Source organism: Gloeophyllum trabeum, assembly GCF_000344685.1.
Source record: "Gloeophyllum trabeum ATCC 11539 unplaced genomic scaffold GLOTRscaffold_00001, whole genome shotgun sequence".
NCBI lineage: Eukaryota > Fungi > Basidiomycota > Agaricomycetes > Gloeophyllales > Gloeophyllaceae > Gloeophyllum > Gloeophyllum trabeum.
This window is the reverse complement of record NW_006920410.1, coordinates 625,656-640,985: the sequence shown is the minus strand read 5'-3', so window position 1 is coordinate 640,985 and position 15,330 is coordinate 625,656. Positions and strand designations below refer to the sequence as shown.

Sequence of the window (15,330 nt, the reverse complement as noted above, 5' to 3'; positions counted from 1 at the left end):
GAACATCGCATTTCCGCGCGCGTTGTTTGTCCGCGCCAATATACCTTTTCGGTATCGGCAAATGTGCGGCAAAGACCCATCGAGAGGGAGGGTTAGCTGGGCATACAGCTAGGGCAAGACTATAATGATTTACAGCCCTTAGTGTAGTTGTAGAATATACATTTCTATCATTCTCTGAAGCCTTTCGAGCCCTCTCGGGGCATCTGCGAGTCCCTGCCTAACAAATGGTCCCGCGAGAGGCCTTCCGGACCTACCCGAAAAGGGTATATTTGGCGCGAACAAACAACGCGCGCGGAAATGCGATGTTCAGTTTCTTATGCAAGGCACTGTAATAGTTCCTATTTGTTGGTGGCGGTAAGATTTGGATCGGGCCACCTACCATTTATGAGCAGTGCTCCTATTACATTTCGAGTAATTTGGGCTGTAAGTGGTATAACCCCTGTTAAGCGCTCGCTTTCTCGATCACCAGAGAGCCCTATACAACTACTGAACAGTAAACCGATTCTAGAGGAATCGGAATCCGGAGGTTCAGACGCAGCCAATGCACGGTGGATATTCTGCACGCTGTTCTCTGGGATCAGACAATACCCATTGGCGGAATCACTATGCAAGTGATCCGGACATTCCCGCCCAGACAAGCTTGCAAGAAGCCCAATACGGATAACACTAGGCATACCGCACCTATCCCACCAGAGATTGCAGATAGCTTGCTGCTCACTCTGCCTCTGCGCTGTCCCCCCTCCGCGATGGTTCCGCGAGCGTTACTCCCTGCGTTTCCCTTCATGCTATACTCGATATCTGTGCAATCCTCAGTGGCGACTACTTGCGCCGTTCTAGCAGAGATCGAGAAGGGATGCAGCCCGTTCATTCAAAGCTCCTTGACGCCGGTGGATATTACCTTGTCTTGGACCTTAGCAATTCCCTCGACCGCTTCACTCATTGGAAGCTCCCAACAAGGGCCCAATTCTCTGGCCGTTGGTTCACCACAGCTGTTCCTCCCGATTATCTAGCCCGGCCAGCGCCTGTAAATGTATATGGGCCCGCCAGCTGGGGGGGCGAGTCGAGCCGAAGCGAGCCGCCGAGTGACGGCAATGGCCCAGGAATGTATTCCCTCTCCTTCCATAGCTTCCTTAGACGCTGATCGTATCATACCACTTGAGTACACGGAATGGGTGTGTATTGCCTACACTTTGATTCGAACCTGCAGATATTGACCACCCGCAGGATGCTCATCGCGCGTGTATCTTCAATTCATATCTCCTTCGCCGTACAGATTGATTTGTCCTCAATAGATGTTGGTGCATGACATGCGCAATATGTTAACTCACAGCTGCGATGGACGCAAAATCTGGGATGCATATCCGTTTGTTCTAAATCCCTCCGGACACAGAGTTTACGGCTCCACTCCGGAATTACCCCTTTGCAAAGCTGGCTAGCTCTTCATCCGGTTTGCTCTCGGTATCTTCTATACCTCTAACTCCAGCGTAAGTATTCCAGTCTCTTGCTATTCTTCCCAGGGCCACGTTAAGGCCAAAAATTAAGCGGGAACCGGGACGAAGAGGGAAGGCAAGTCATCCGCTGCGTCGGCTCTCGCGAGTGCGCCGGAAGACTATGTGTCGTTCACATCCAGTTAGGATTGTACATCCGAGGGTATTGCAGCGAGCGAAGATACCGTCTCCACCGTCATCAAAGGCTGTGAAGGTATGCCAGTCATCATGATATGTAGTACCCGTCTCACTTTCTCGATATTCCCACATGGAACCCTCGTCTAATTTTGCGGGAGTTTGAGAGCAATAAGCCCGAATCTCGGATGGACTTAATTCGTGACTGGCATAAGAAGAAGCCGCAAACGTGTATATGCTGTCGAACGCTGCCCAGGTCGCTACTTCTTCCTCCACCGACTTCGTGTTGCAGAAGAGTACTACCCCGCATTGGTCCACTCAAGTGTGCGCGGACGTTTCATTGGTCTAAGCCCCAGCGGAGCGTCGTAATTATCCTCGCCGACGCGACAAGTGTCACTCGATCTTGCCCGCTGTCTTGAAGGAAGGTTCAACCCCATACATAGCCTATCCATCTCGCAGACAATCCAAGGATGTCTCGACAAGGTATAGCAAAGACACGGTGGCTAATCTGTGTGGGAATCATATCCAGGGCGATGATTCCCAGGCCCTGGACGACCAAGTCGGAGATATGTTCGACTGTCGCTGTGCTTAGAGCTAGCTAGTCCAGTCGACGTTCGGTGGGACTGCTCATCCTAAAGACTCAATCATGTCTCACCCCTCTCGGTGCCGAACACTTTCCCGGTGATCGGTTGTATTTCTTGTATTACCTTCCACAAATCATATAAGCTCAAGGAACAGGATGGCGGACCTGGCATCCCACGATGGATCTCATCATCCATGAATACCGCGGCATGCGTGATAGTTGCCGATCTATGTCCTTTCAATTCATGATATCACGGCAGATGCTCACCATACACACCGCAAGTGCGTATTGATACCCAGACGATACCGTGCGGCAACCAAGTTTGTCGCTGATACCATGCCGCTTAATTTCTATAGTTCAACACCCCCAGGACATACCAACAAATGGGATCCTTATGATGAGAAGCAGATCGCAGACGTAGGTCGCCACTTCCCTGTCGAAGTTACATATCAAAATTTGATAGCTAGCTTCAACCACCACATTTACGGGCAATGTTTCTAGTGAACACATCAATCATCCGTGATCAACCAAATCAAGGACCTCCAAATTCCGTCATCACGGGGAATTCTTTGTCCTCAAGGCAGGTGCTCTCATGGAGTCGTTGAAAGATCGTTGGATGACAAGGACGCGAACATAGAGACATGATACCTAATGAGAAAAGATACACCGATGGCTCCGCAGTCTACATGTGTCCATCCACAACATGAAAGATCGAACTACGCAGCCTGTTAGACGACGGTGTTCTGCTGGAATTTACTACATCTCTGGTCCGTGAGGACATCCTCGTAGGTGAGATTTTCCTGTGAATGCCTATTGGCTTCCAAGCGACCTTCAATCCGCTGCATATCTTCCACCCTCGTGAATGTGAGTGTCCTCTGTTGGGCCTGCCATATACCCAATGGCCTGTCGTGTGGGGTAGGAGGTGGAGTCAGTGTTGCGCTGGGTGCGAGGCGCAAGATCTCTTCGCAGAAGAACAACCGATTTCCTCTGACATCCTCTGAGCAGTACTGCGACGTAAGCCACGCTTCGAAATGGGCGATGTGCATCCATTTGTCCGCCCTACTGACAGCAAATGCGGGATGCGAGTATAGGTAATCGGGAAGCAGCTGCGCGTGCGTTTGGATAATTTCCAGTGATTTGAAGAAGTTGGCATGCACTCACGAACGCCTTGTAGCAAAGCATCTGGCCGAAGGAAATTCCCTGCTGCGAATCACTTGAAGATTCGTCTCCCGTCATGCGCAGGAAAAGAATGAAGGAGTCGTGTTTCAACCATCCTCGGGCGACCTCTAGATCGACAGGATGCCTTCCGCGACCGTTTCCTTCACCCATGCTTTGGATTTCATCCAGCAAACGTCTCGGAAACAGCTGTCGGAGTTCATCAGCCGTTCGAAGGTCCCAGTACGAGACGGTTCAGATGCTCACCGAGTATATGTAGTCATCGACTTGATCAAGACCCCATATTTCAGTGTCTGTCATGTTCTCGACGTCGAAGATATCCGAGTCCTGCAATTCTGACAGCATCTCTGTTCCTCGTGCAAGGCAAACGTGGAAAGGGAGAATAGGACGACGATGAGCTGGAGTCAGGGCTTTATATTATGAAACCCTTGCCACACTCTTCACCAAGCACTCCCGCCACACTGACGCCTGCCGCCACATCAACTTTGCGCACTGCAACGGGGTGTCAAGCCCTTGCCACAGCATGTACCTATTCGGTGGCGTGGTCAGTCTTGCGAAGTGTCCTGTGGCTTTGGAGCGCTTTGCAGGCGTGCCGCGTACCAGACTATGGTTTCCCCAGTCGCATGGTTCGTGTGGCTTCGTGAACGCACAGCCACAGTGTTAAGCACTGCTAGAAAGAATTGTACCTTGTGTCCGCGCCATAAAGCGCGATGGGACATTTTACTTTTGGCCCTCAAAGCAGTGGCTACTGTCCTCACGCCGCCTCAAGCTCAAGCAGTCTCGTCCGTCGTTCTGGATAAGACGTACCGATTGTCCGCCAGGCAGATGGTCGAACGCCACAAAGCCAACGGCGCCTGCGCACAGCTTCATCATACTACGCTATCGCCTCGAGCATTCTCGCTGCACGCGCAGGGCGTGTGTAAAATACATGGCAGGACTTAGTTAATACAACGACCCCACAGAAGCACTGTCTCGTCAACGCCACAAGCCCATGGCAACGCTCCGAGCTCGATGAAAGAAATTATATGCTGGCAGCCCCAGCAGCTTTCTGGGCCATCCGCATGCGACTGAGCGCCGTGCGCAGATCCTGGTAGTGGACCCCGCCGACGTTCCCCGCCTTCGCCTCCATCACCTTCGGGTATTTCTCCCACTGCAAGGTCTCGAACCTCCACGTGTCAGGGCACGTACGTTCCTCGTTCATCGTACGCCAGACCCGTGATAGCGGATAATTGAAGAAGAGCTGGTTTTGTTTGATCTCCGGTGAGCAATACTCGGACGCCAGCCACGCCTTGAAATGTCTCATGTTCAGCCACTTGTGGGCAGCCTCGACTGCGAAGGCGGGATGCATGTACAGGTGGTCACAAAGCAGCTGGAACGAAAATCTGTCGGGAGCACCCGCGTTACAGGACCATGACACTTACGAAGTCCTTATAGCACAAGATTTGTCCGACCGGAATGACTTCCACATCCTCAACAGTCCTGTAGAACGGTAGTCCGTCACCCGACAACGAGAGAAAGAGCAGGAGGGACCGGGGCTTTGCCCACTCGTCTACCGCACCCATCTCAACGCGATCCCACTCTTCAAAGAGGCTGTCCGGGAACAACTGACAACCGGGATCAGCCACCGGGATGAGCGTCTGCGTCATACACTCACAGCAGACTTGTATGCCACCAGGGCAGCAAGGGACGGTAGGCTCCCCAGCATAAAGCGAAAATCTTCCATGTTCTCGGAACCCCTGCTCGTCCCTTAGGTGGCCACAGGGAAAGATTTGCCGGCTCCGCCTCACAAGTGGTCGTGTGGGATGGCAGGCGCGTGCACAGGTGCCACACGGACGAAGCGTGTCCCAGGGAGCGCTCAGCGCTTAGCTGGTGAGTGGACGATGCCACAGAGGTGGCACTTGCTTGGATAATATAGCCTACCTTCGCTCTTATCCATTCATGGAGATGCGTAGCGCAGATCCACCGCTACCCATAAGACAGGACGGTCACAACAAAAATACCAACCAAAAGAACAAAGGGAATGCGCACCAAAGGAAGCTCACAAGCTGTGTCAACCCCGAGGGCCCATTGTGCTTTGAAAGTCCGTTGATGACAGTGCCTTCATTCTCCCCGGACGTGTGTAGCAGACTTGCTAGCTTTTGCTGGGCAGACGAGCCTCTGCCCCGCCAGTCTCTATGCCACCTCCCGCCGACGCACAGCGTCAGAGTAGGGAGCATACAGAGTACAGGGATGACGCGCACGCCTTTTCGGCAAAATACCTAAAGCTACACCAGAGCCTTCGTAAGAGGTATAGAGGCACATATGTCATACTCACTCCCTCGCCGCGCGTGCCCACTTCGAGGATCGGGGGCGGGGGAGACTTAGAGTGAAGAAGGGACCGATTCCGGACAAAGGAACGACCACCGCTTCCGCCGAGAATCGAGGAAGGAGTGGCGGTCAGCTTCGCCTTCTCAGCAGCACACTGAAAGCGCTCACCGATCCCGTCGGCCTCCCACTACCAACTAGAGCAATCGCGCTGCCCTCTCTCTGCATCGAAGTGACACCCAATGGTGTCTGGTCGGTGGAAAGAGACAGCAGGCGAGCTGCCCGCAAATTCCGACCAAAGCAATGCGCACTCGGATTTTGAATTACCTTGATCATTCGGTACGATATGGTAAGCAACATTATAAGAGAAGGTATAGTGTATAAAGAGGGAGAAACAAAGGAAACAACTAAGCAAGGAACGTCATAAAATGAACGGAGACATCAGGGAGCGGGAATACCGTAGATGATAGCAGATCACAGCGTCGGGAGAATGACAAGGGAACCTCCTCCACATCCTAGCATGTATACACAATCCGATCCAAATATCAACAAGAGGGAACGGGAACGGTCCATTAGAGCCATCCTTCTATAGCATGAAGGAAGACGGTGATTAAGAAGCACCAAGGAGTAAGATATCGATGTGCGCGAAATGCAAGCGACTCTGAGCGGTAAGTATGATTCGTATTCGTGGCGTAGATCGTGCATGTCTATACATCGTGTCGTAACAATGTCGGTTCTTCTTCTGTCTAATCTATATAACAACGCCCATCATCAGCCTCTCGCACCACATCTTTCCTTGTCAGAGACACTCACTGGACCTTCGCGTGTCTCTCGTGTAGCCATTATTCAGGCGCATACACTCAGCAAACCCAGCACAATAAAGAGCGCCAAGAGGGTCATAAAGAATACCGGGGCCATCCGCTTCGCCTGAACGACATAGTGGATCGGTCCGACGGCTGCGCCGTGCATCCCACCAGCGCTGAACGGGGAGCCGACGAAGACGGTTCTGGGTGCTTGAAGCACTACAGCGGCGGATGGTTTGCGCGCGAACGGGAAACCGCCGCACGCTGCCATAGAGGTAGAAGACCGACCTGCGGATATCAATGAGTCGCCTGAACTGAGCTAACGAAAATACAGCCACCTACCACTCCAGGTGCATTGTGAATTTGAAAGCATTAAATCGTTGACGACTCTTTTCACGGCGCATTTAGCTTCCCATTCGTCCCTATGCTGATACTCGGACGTCGGGACGATAGCTGTCGTACTACGAATGCAGAGGGCGGACGACAGAGGCAAGGTACTGCAGCCATAGCATTCCAACGCCAGGTCAACCGCGTCGAAGACAGAAGAAACCCCGCGGCAGAGTTCATGCCCGCTGAGATGGTCGACGAGCCAGGCCTCCTTGCTCGGGAATGCGGGTACTGGGGCCTGGGCGATCGACTTCTTGGCCACAGGCTGGAGTACCGCCTTGCCCAAGAGTTGTCTGAAGAGCTCTGTAACGCTCCAGGGCGAAGACCGCTTAACTCTTCCTGCGCCATCCCGGCAGTAACACGCTCCCTTGTATCCCTCCCAAGCCCAGACATCGGGCCCGAAGATGAGCTCGTTGTAATCCCTGCAATCCTGGCAAAGACTCGCTCTAACGCGAGCCTCGTAATCTTTGAGGAAAGTGTCGGTGGACTCGGCTAGAGAGGCGACTACCGAGGACAGGAGAGACTGGTGTATTTCGTGGACAATCTCGCAAGGAAGGCGAGCGGAAAGGACATGTACGGACGAGAAGCAGGGCGATAGGAGAGCGACGGCGGTGTGCAGGAGGGCGGATGTGGGGACTTGGGCAGAGGCGTGCATTTTGGGACAAGAGGCGGCTGCGGGGGGGATCGAACTGAGGGCGGGAGGGAGGAGGAGGATGGGACGGCGTCCACACGGGACGCCTCGACGGCGGCGAGGGTCTTATATAACTAACGGGGCGGTACTTGCCAGTGAAATAGGAACCCCTCAATGACATGACGTGTGTTCTCCTGCAGTAATTCCATAGAGAAGTCCATTTCATTTTGCATCGCTGAAGCGATCCCGATCGCAGAGGCAGCCCCGCCGAGTCGTTGGCGGGCTGGTCGGACTCGGATTTACAAAGGCAAAGAGAGCAAGACGCGCAAGGTCGCCGCGCTTCTCTCCCGCCATCGATGCTCCCAATTGAGCACAAGCTGGCTGTCCGCTTGACGTACGCTGCCTGCCATCGCAGTCATCCGCCCCAGCGCGCGTACGTGTTTCTCCTATGGCATCACGACTGCCGTCTTCCCATTTACTTCCGGGCTCGTCGGCGGAGAGAACAGCAAAAAGCGCGGACCCGAGGCCATATCATTGGATTTAAGCTGCAGGGTCGTGATCGAGAATCGTCTTGAAGCTGTCACTGTCAGAATGTATCGAACAGCAGTTCAAACGAGCCCGCCGTCTCAGGGAGCGCGTTTCCCCCTTCCGGAGAGACCCTGATACCCCCGGCGGGCCGGGCCGGCGGCTGTCTTTGTCTTCTTTGTTTTCAACTGGCTGCTGGAAGCAGGTTCGTTTATGTCGAACAATGCAGGAGTTACAAGAACATCCGAGCTGCACGATACTATAAAGCGCGGACAATTGGCAATGGCAGGTCATAATCCGTCATTCTCTCCCTGTCAGAAACCCCATCGTCCGACGTCGGGTGATCTCAAACTCTCGAGCGCGGAAGGGTCAACGCAACGTTTCAGGTATGCTAGGGGCGGTCTCTCCTTGCTCGGATACGCCGAGGGGCACAAGGTGCATTCAAAATTTCCTCGGGGCGGAGGCGGTATGTTTTTTATTACCTAAATCTCCCAGGACTAACGTTAGTAACGTAGGCCTTGTCTTTCATATTAGGAATGTCCCGCATCCTAACGGGGCCTCAAGAGCGCCGATACGTCTGCTGACGGCGGTCCCTCAGTAAGTGACTCGGCGCGGAGGGGAGCTTGCGAATGCGTCTCGCCATTGTATCTGGTCCTACGGGGCTTGAAGTGGCCATGGGCATTACGTCAGGTCGAAGTCTTCTGCCTTCCCCGGGTAGATTGATTGAGTCCCTAGAGACTTTGAAAAAACCCGTGGATGACTTGGATTGTGGGGCTACATATCGCCTGGTCGTATGCGATCACTCTACTTTCCTTGGTTTCCGGTCGGTCTCGTCCTCCCGCATGTTGTCCCAATACATCATTGGATGGACTGGGACAGCTCCATACGGGGGTGCGCTCACCGTCTCATTTTTTCGTGGTTCAGTATCATATACTCTTTTCCGCGGCTGGCGGAACATACACGGCTTTAGCCACGACAGAGTCATAGGTGTGCATGACGGTACGGGTATCTTCCGCAGCCCCGTTCCACAACAATTTGTGACGAGGTCAGGGGGTACCTTGCGTGGTGGAAACGCGCACGGACAGGACCACGATATTTCCGGCGATAGTCTCCCAGTCCCACGGACGAGCGCTCTCGATATTCGTGTGCAGTGTCTGAGTCGACTCGCGACTAGAAGGTGCATCAGAATATCGCTGGCGCTCCTCCCTATCCAAGAACCGGGCTCTTATATGACGATGTCTGGGCACGCGCTTAGCCTCGCTCTCTTCTGGCATACAAGGTCGTCTGCGAGGCTCCCCGCGTAGTAAATGTTTTCGATGCCGATGCCGCCCGGCGTTCTCGCTCCCCTTTCCCCTTGTCTAGGCTTGCGACATCGCGAAAGTCGAGCGAGTTGCCGCGTCGCGTCCTTTCCCTTCCTCCAGGCACACTCTGCTCCAACGCATTTCCCCGCCCTTGGTTGTGCTCCCTTACTTCCCTTCAGGGATTGTGTTCGTTGGTCTCTGACGTGCATGGCTCCATGATGGGAGGTAAGGACGCCCAACTGCTTGCGCTACACTACCCCCGGTCGCCTGCCCAACGAATTACTTGGCGCGCTGATTTCTTTGCGCGATCACCCGCGCCGAGAGCTCGACTATTGGGTAACTTCTTTGAAAGCCTTTTGTGGCACCGAGTGACGACGGTAAGGCAGAGGGTGATCCGTCGTGATACATATCTCGGTGACGTCCAGAGCCTTCCGCCTATTTTTTTTTGCAGGGATGGCGCATCGGACAGTCCTTCATGCGAAGTTATGCTGTATCTCAGTCGTGATGCATGAGTATGCCCCGCTCGGCTTGGAGTAGGAGGGAAGACCCAGTATACCTGGCCTTTTATAAAGATATAGTTGATTCAGATGACGCTTGCATGACTATTGGTGTTGCCTGCTATAACAGAGCCTCAAAATATACAGGGCGACGCGAGAGACAGTGACGCGAGTGTGGCTGAGAACCCTTGATCTTCAAGAGCGTGGGAACTTCGGTATCCCACGGTAAGGTAGGTGCTCAAGCGAGACTGTCCGATCAAGATACATACGCGTTTCTTCGTAGACACCACCATGGTATGCCCTTCCGACTCTGTGTCGAAGACAAAGATTCCTCATTGAATACTCTGTGGATCCAGGCCACTTCCATTACAGCAGGCGCGTCCGAGCTCCGGGACATAACGAAAATGGAGCGGATAGGTGAGTTCAAGGTTTGTTCAAGGTAACACCCTCCTCATATTCGTTCGCGTCCAACCGCAGGCGCTCACTCGCACATCCGCGGCCTGGGGCTCGATGACAGACTCGAGCCTCGCGACAACTCCCAAGGCATGGTTGGCCAAGCGAAAGCGCGCAAGGCAGCGGGGATGATCCTCAAAATGGTGCAGGAGGGGCGGATAGCGGGGAGAGCCATGTTGTTCGCAGGACCGCCGTCAACTGGGAAGACTGCTATTGCTTTAGGTATGTTACGTGAGGGGAGGCGTCTTGGTCTGCTAATGCGATACAGGTGACTCCGTACAGGGATGGCGCAGACGCTAGGCTCGGACGTGCCGTTTACGATGATTGCGGCGAGTGAGGTGTTCTCGCTGTCGATGTCCAAGACGGAGGCTCTTACGCAAGCACTGAGGAGGAGCATTGGTGTGCGTATCAAGGAGGAGACGGAGATCATCGAGGGAGAAGTTGTGGAAATCCAGATTGACAGAAGTCTGACTGGGGTACGCGTTATGTCTCCTGCAGAGTATTTCTACAGTGCTCACCTCGGACCGTAACAGGCCACCAAAACCGGGAAGCTTACTATCAAGACGACAGATATGGAGACTATCTACGACCTCGGTACTAAAATGATTGATGCATTGTCGAAGGAAAAGGTCCTTGCGGGGGACGTCATTGCCATCGACAAGACGTCAGGCAAAATTTCGAAACTTGGCCGTTCATTCGCACGTTCAAGAGACTATGATGCAATGGGAGCCGACGTGAGTGTTTACTGGCGTGTCTACTACTTTTCCTTGCATTTATGTCAACGAAGACAAAATTTGTACAATGTCCGGAAGGCGAGATCCAAAAGCGCAAGGAAGTCGTGCACACAGTCTCATTACATGAAATCGATGTGATCAACAGCCGGACGCAAGGCTTCCTTGCTTTGTTTGCGGGCGACACAGGAGAGATCAAGCCGGAGCTCCGTGCCCAGATCAATACGAAGGTGCAAGAATGGCGAGAAGAGGGAAAGGCTGAGATTATCCCGGGGGTATGCTTATTTTTTGGATACCACCTACGTGTCTGCATCATTCTGACAGTCCTATTCACGTTTAGGTGCTCTTCATTGACGAAGTTCACATGCTCGATATCGAATGCTTCTCATTCCTCAACCGAGCGCTTGAGAACGATTTGTCTCCGCTCGTTGTTATGGCGTCGAACCGTGGAATGGCTCGGATACGAGGGACAAAATTCCGTAGCCCCCACGGTCTACCCGTGGATCTTCTAGACCGAGTGCTTATCGTCAGCACAAAGCCTTACACAGAGGAAGATATTCAGCAAATCATCCACATCCGGTCGGTGGAGAATAACATACCTCTGACCACTTCACTGACACATGCTCTGCAGATGCCAAGAAGAAGATGTTACATTAACCCAAGATGCTACGACCGTTCTGACCCGGATGGCCATGGATACCACGCTGCGATACGCGTTGAACCTGATTTCCTGTGCTCAGGTGCTTGCGCGGAAACGCAAGGCCGAGCAGGTGGACGTCGAGGACCTGCGACGGGGTTACACTTACTTCATGGACGAGAAGCGGAGCGTGAAGTGGCTGAAGGACCAGCAGGGATCTCTCATGTTTGAAGAGATTGGTGGCGAAGACGATGTTATGGATCAAAGCTAAACATATGCTCTATCCAGCGGCTAGGGCCTCTTGTATTGTGATATCTTGCATGACATCTGACCCTCGTGTCTTGAAAACTAATCCTCACACCTCATCCGTGACGAACGCGTACGTGACGGGAAGGAGGAATAAAGGGGAATACCCACGTATATTTGGTCTTGTTGAAAACGGAAGGTCTTGCTACACAGCGCCAAACACTGACACGTCGCGTCGCGTTTCGATCGAAACAGTAATTACGGCTGCTGCTTACGCCTCCGCTGCACATACCCACTTACCTGTCCGCTCCTTCATATCCTATAAGTTATGGTGTGTAGTGTCAGATAATGACTAGTTATGCTGCTAACTATAGAGCTACCAGCCCACCGAATTCGAGCGACGCCAAAAGAACGCCAAGTTCGCGAATGCAGCGCGTGCGGGCAAGAAGCCAACGAACCCCTCCCGCCAGGAGCTGCTATCCAAGCGCAGCCCTGTCAGCCTATGGACTCTGGGCATCATTATATTTGTTATCGTCGGCGGAGGTACGTGCATCTACTTTGACGATAAGATGGCGTACTTATAAACGTGCATGCAGTGATATTCGAACTGCTCAGACTGATATTCGCATGATCCACTTTCGGGGAGGGGGATGCATGGGCGAGTAGGACAGGAAGTATTGGAGGGGGGCGAATCGGTCTGCACTGCACTTGGTTTGTCATGCACATATTGTACACCTGCATCATTCAAATTGGGAATATTGCTCTCTCTAAACCCTCAGTCAAACAACGCTTTAGATATGACAGCATCAAAACAACACCTATGCATAGCGTCGGTCGGACTCAGCTCTCCTCATCCCCCGCCGCACTCGCACTTGCGCTGATACTCATACTTTTCGTCCCTCTGTTTCCCCCACTTCCACTCCCGCTCGCGGTTGGCTCGGTCGCCTCTACACCTTCCATGGCATCGCTCTCGAGCTCCTTCTCGTCCACCTTTACGGCGTCGCCCGCCCATATGCGCATCGTGGGCTGCCATACCATGACGACGTTGTCCTCTGACGTGCTCGCCGCGGTCCAGTTCTCGCCAATCCCGGGCGCCCAACAGAAATCCGTAGGCCGGGCCGTATGACCTGAGATAAGGTGCTTTGAGTATTAGAGATGGGATACAGGGAAATTGTGACGTACCGCCGTGTACAAACATCAGCTCCGGAGGGCCGTCCTCCTGGTCATCTGGCGTCTGCTCGACGCCGATCTCGTTCAGGTCCCAGATGTTGATCCGCCTGTCACTCGAGGCGGAGGCGAAGATGGTGGGGTTGTGTGGTGACCAGGACACGTGCAGGACTTCGTCGGTATGAGACTCGAATACGTGCAATCGCTTTGTTGGTGAGCGAGTGTCATGGAGGATGATGGTCTAAATGTGATAATAAATATGAGTCGAACTCCGCGGGGGAAGTGTGGCGGCGCAAGACCTTGTCGGCGCTACCGGTGAGCAGCATATAGTCGCTGGCTGGGCTCCATGCGACACATAGTACTTCTCGATCGTGGGCCTGTGTCTTCAAAGTTGGCTCAGTCGGTGTTCGGGTGTCCCAGCTGATGTGCAAGAGGGTTACAAACTGGTAAGGGAACCAAACGCGGAAGAAACCCACAGCATTAGCATCTTATCATCGCCGACACTTGCGAACACGTTCTCCTGTGACGCGTGCCAGTCCACGTCCTGGGGAGAGTAAGGAAATGGGGAGAAGACGCATGAAAGCATGGTCACGTACACCGACGATAGATGTGTGGCCTTTGTACACGGCCAAAGGCTCGATCTGTGGATTCGACTTCTGATAAGCATTGAGGTCCCTAAAAATGCCTCAGCATCTCCCAGCTGTTAGTGGGAAGATTGCGGCGCACCAGTGGCATACGGTCATGTCCTCCGAAGCCCCGAGGACGTGCCCCTTCTTATTATGATTCCAAGCAAGCCCATATCTGCAGCACTCCAGCACCCATCAGCCTCGCCCAGATTACAGGGGATCACCTCACTCACCCCTCCCTTGTCTGGCCCACCAGGCGCATATCGGGCTTACACACCCCACCGCGCTCGGGCTCGCTACTATGCTTTGTCCTGTCAAACACGAGCACCTCGCCGCTGACAGCCTTGGTCGCGATGATGTCCGGGTTCTGCGGCATGTAGCGCGCGCGGTTGACCTCGCCCGCATGGTTGATGCGCTGGATGAGCTGGATGCGCGGTTGCGGGGGCAGCGTGTGTCCACCGAGCTCGCCGCGCTCGTCGTCGTATGCGGCGCGATCGAGCAGGTGCGACGGGTGCGTCGGGTTGGGGAGCTGCACGGTCGCGATTTGGAGGTAGTCCTGCGCCTGACCTGAGGTGTGCGTGCCGAGCAAAAGGCGATGGGTCGTGTAGGGTTTGTCGGCGTTTCTAAGCGGGTGTGAGGTGGAGAGATGGAAGGGGGAAAGCGGGGGACGTACGCTTCTTTGTCGGGGAACCATTGGCAGGTTAAGCTGGGCCAGTCGAGGGCGTGCGTAATAACCATGTCGTACAAGTAGGGCGCGTTCTTCTTCCTTTGTGAGGATAGCAATTCGCGTCAATACAGCTCGGCGTTGCACAGGAATTTCACGAACCATGTTTTGTACTCCTGCGCGCAATCGTAGGATGAATACTAGCTCGGAAGACGAATCACAGTCCCGAACCCACCTCGTTAATGATTTTGTTCTCCTCCTCAGCTGCCAAGTCATCCTCCACTTCGTCTTGTACTGTGGGTTTCATCGCGTGGCCTAGGTTCGGGAGCCAGAGATCGGGGGAGTGCAAGAGCAGGACGCGTCGAAAGACGCGCGTGAACGCGTTCGTCCTACCAATCTAGGTGTGGCGCGGCGGGTTTGTGGCCGGTGTGGCACCTCCGAATCTCAGTTCAATGTCTCGCATTTCCACTCCAAAACTTCAAAGATTCAATACTGAATTGCCCTTATATTATGATATGGTCTCTACATCTACAACTATACATCACACGCATGCCTAGGGATGGCAAAGCCGGCAAGGCCACACCATGGACCTCGCGTAAAGACGTACTCAAGAGTTTGACCGTCGAAGTTGAATCTCGAAGCGTAGTGAACGAGAGCAACAGGAAGAAGAGGACCAGGAACAAACCAACTGACAGTCCTCAGCTAACACGTATATTCGTTGTACAACTCCCTAGCTGGTGCCTTTGGACATACTCGCGCAGTGGATGTATGCCTTTCTCATCGACGCATCCGGAGATGCTCTAGTAAGCTGACGTTGCGTAGGCTTGCCCATAAAGGATGATTGACAGCCCCGTCGTCGGAATGCGAGTAGAAGGCGTTTTGAGAGTCTGCGAAGCATTACGCCGGCAGCAGCAGCCTACCATCCCTTTCGCAGTCGAACTGTACTGAGGGCCACGGAGCGGCGAGACCAGCATACT

General features: G+C 53.6%; 6 protein-coding genes across 6 annotated transcripts; 2 read left to right on the top strand and 4 right to left on the bottom strand.

Annotated features, from left to right (window-relative positions):
* Positions 1-2,933: 2,933 nt before the first annotated feature.
* Positions 2,934-3,726, bottom strand: GLOTRDRAFT_123889 (uncharacterized protein; the record flags this gene model as incomplete). Its single annotated transcript, XM_007862416.1, has 3 exons — positions 2,934-3,311; positions 3,367-3,570; positions 3,628-3,726. The coding sequence occupies 3 exons, from the start codon at positions 3,724-3,726 to the stop codon at positions 2,934-2,936; spliced, it is 681 nt and encodes a 226-aa protein (XP_007860607.1).
* Positions 3,727-4,402: 676 nt separating this feature from the next.
* On the bottom strand, positions 4,403-5,104 carry GLOTRDRAFT_123888 (uncharacterized protein; the record flags this gene model as incomplete). The annotated part of the gene is made up of 3 exons (XM_007862415.1): positions 4,403-4,750; positions 4,803-4,985; positions 5,036-5,104. The coding sequence occupies 3 exons, from the start codon at positions 5,102-5,104 to the stop codon at positions 4,403-4,405; spliced, it is 600 nt and encodes a 199-aa protein (XP_007860606.1).
* Positions 5,105-6,531: 1,427 nt separating this feature from the next.
* GLOTRDRAFT_134878 (uncharacterized protein) lies at positions 6,532-7,530 on the bottom strand (the record flags this gene model as incomplete). The annotated part of the gene is made up of 2 exons (XM_007862414.1): positions 6,532-6,776; positions 6,831-7,530. The coding sequence occupies 2 exons, from the start codon at positions 7,528-7,530 to the stop codon at positions 6,532-6,534; spliced, it is 945 nt and encodes a 314-aa protein (XP_007860605.1).
* Positions 7,531-10,120: 2,590 nt separating this feature from the next.
* Positions 10,121-12,015, top strand: GLOTRDRAFT_97473 (DNA helicase; the record flags this gene model as incomplete). Its single annotated transcript, XM_007862413.1, has 8 exons — positions 10,121-10,123; positions 10,186-10,246; positions 10,307-10,504; positions 10,565-10,758; positions 10,816-11,016; positions 11,070-11,288; positions 11,354-11,592; positions 11,645-12,015. The coding sequence occupies 8 exons, from the start codon at positions 10,121-10,123 to the stop codon at positions 11,919-11,921; spliced, it is 1,392 nt and encodes a 463-aa protein (XP_007860604.1). The 3' UTR covers positions 11,922-12,015.
* Positions 12,016-12,279: 264 nt separating this feature from the next.
* On the top strand, positions 12,280-12,527 carry GLOTRDRAFT_30852 (uncharacterized protein; the record flags this gene model as incomplete). Its single annotated transcript, XM_007862027.1, has 2 exons — positions 12,280-12,439; positions 12,493-12,527. Coding segments are annotated over 2 exons (195 nt in total), but the record flags the coding sequence as incomplete, so codon positions are not given.
* Positions 12,528-12,736: 209 nt separating this feature from the next.
* Positions 12,737-14,660, bottom strand: GLOTRDRAFT_101978 (WD40 repeat-like protein; the record flags this gene model as incomplete). The annotated part of the gene is made up of 9 exons (XM_007862412.1): positions 12,737-13,023; positions 13,079-13,304; positions 13,363-13,483; positions 13,540-13,607; positions 13,660-13,738; positions 13,790-13,864; positions 13,923-14,312; positions 14,363-14,455; positions 14,575-14,660. 9 exons carry the CDS (start codon positions 14,658-14,660, stop codon positions 12,737-12,739), a joined length of 1,425 nt encoding a protein of 474 aa, XP_007860603.1.
* Positions 14,661-15,330: the final 670 nt, after the last annotated feature.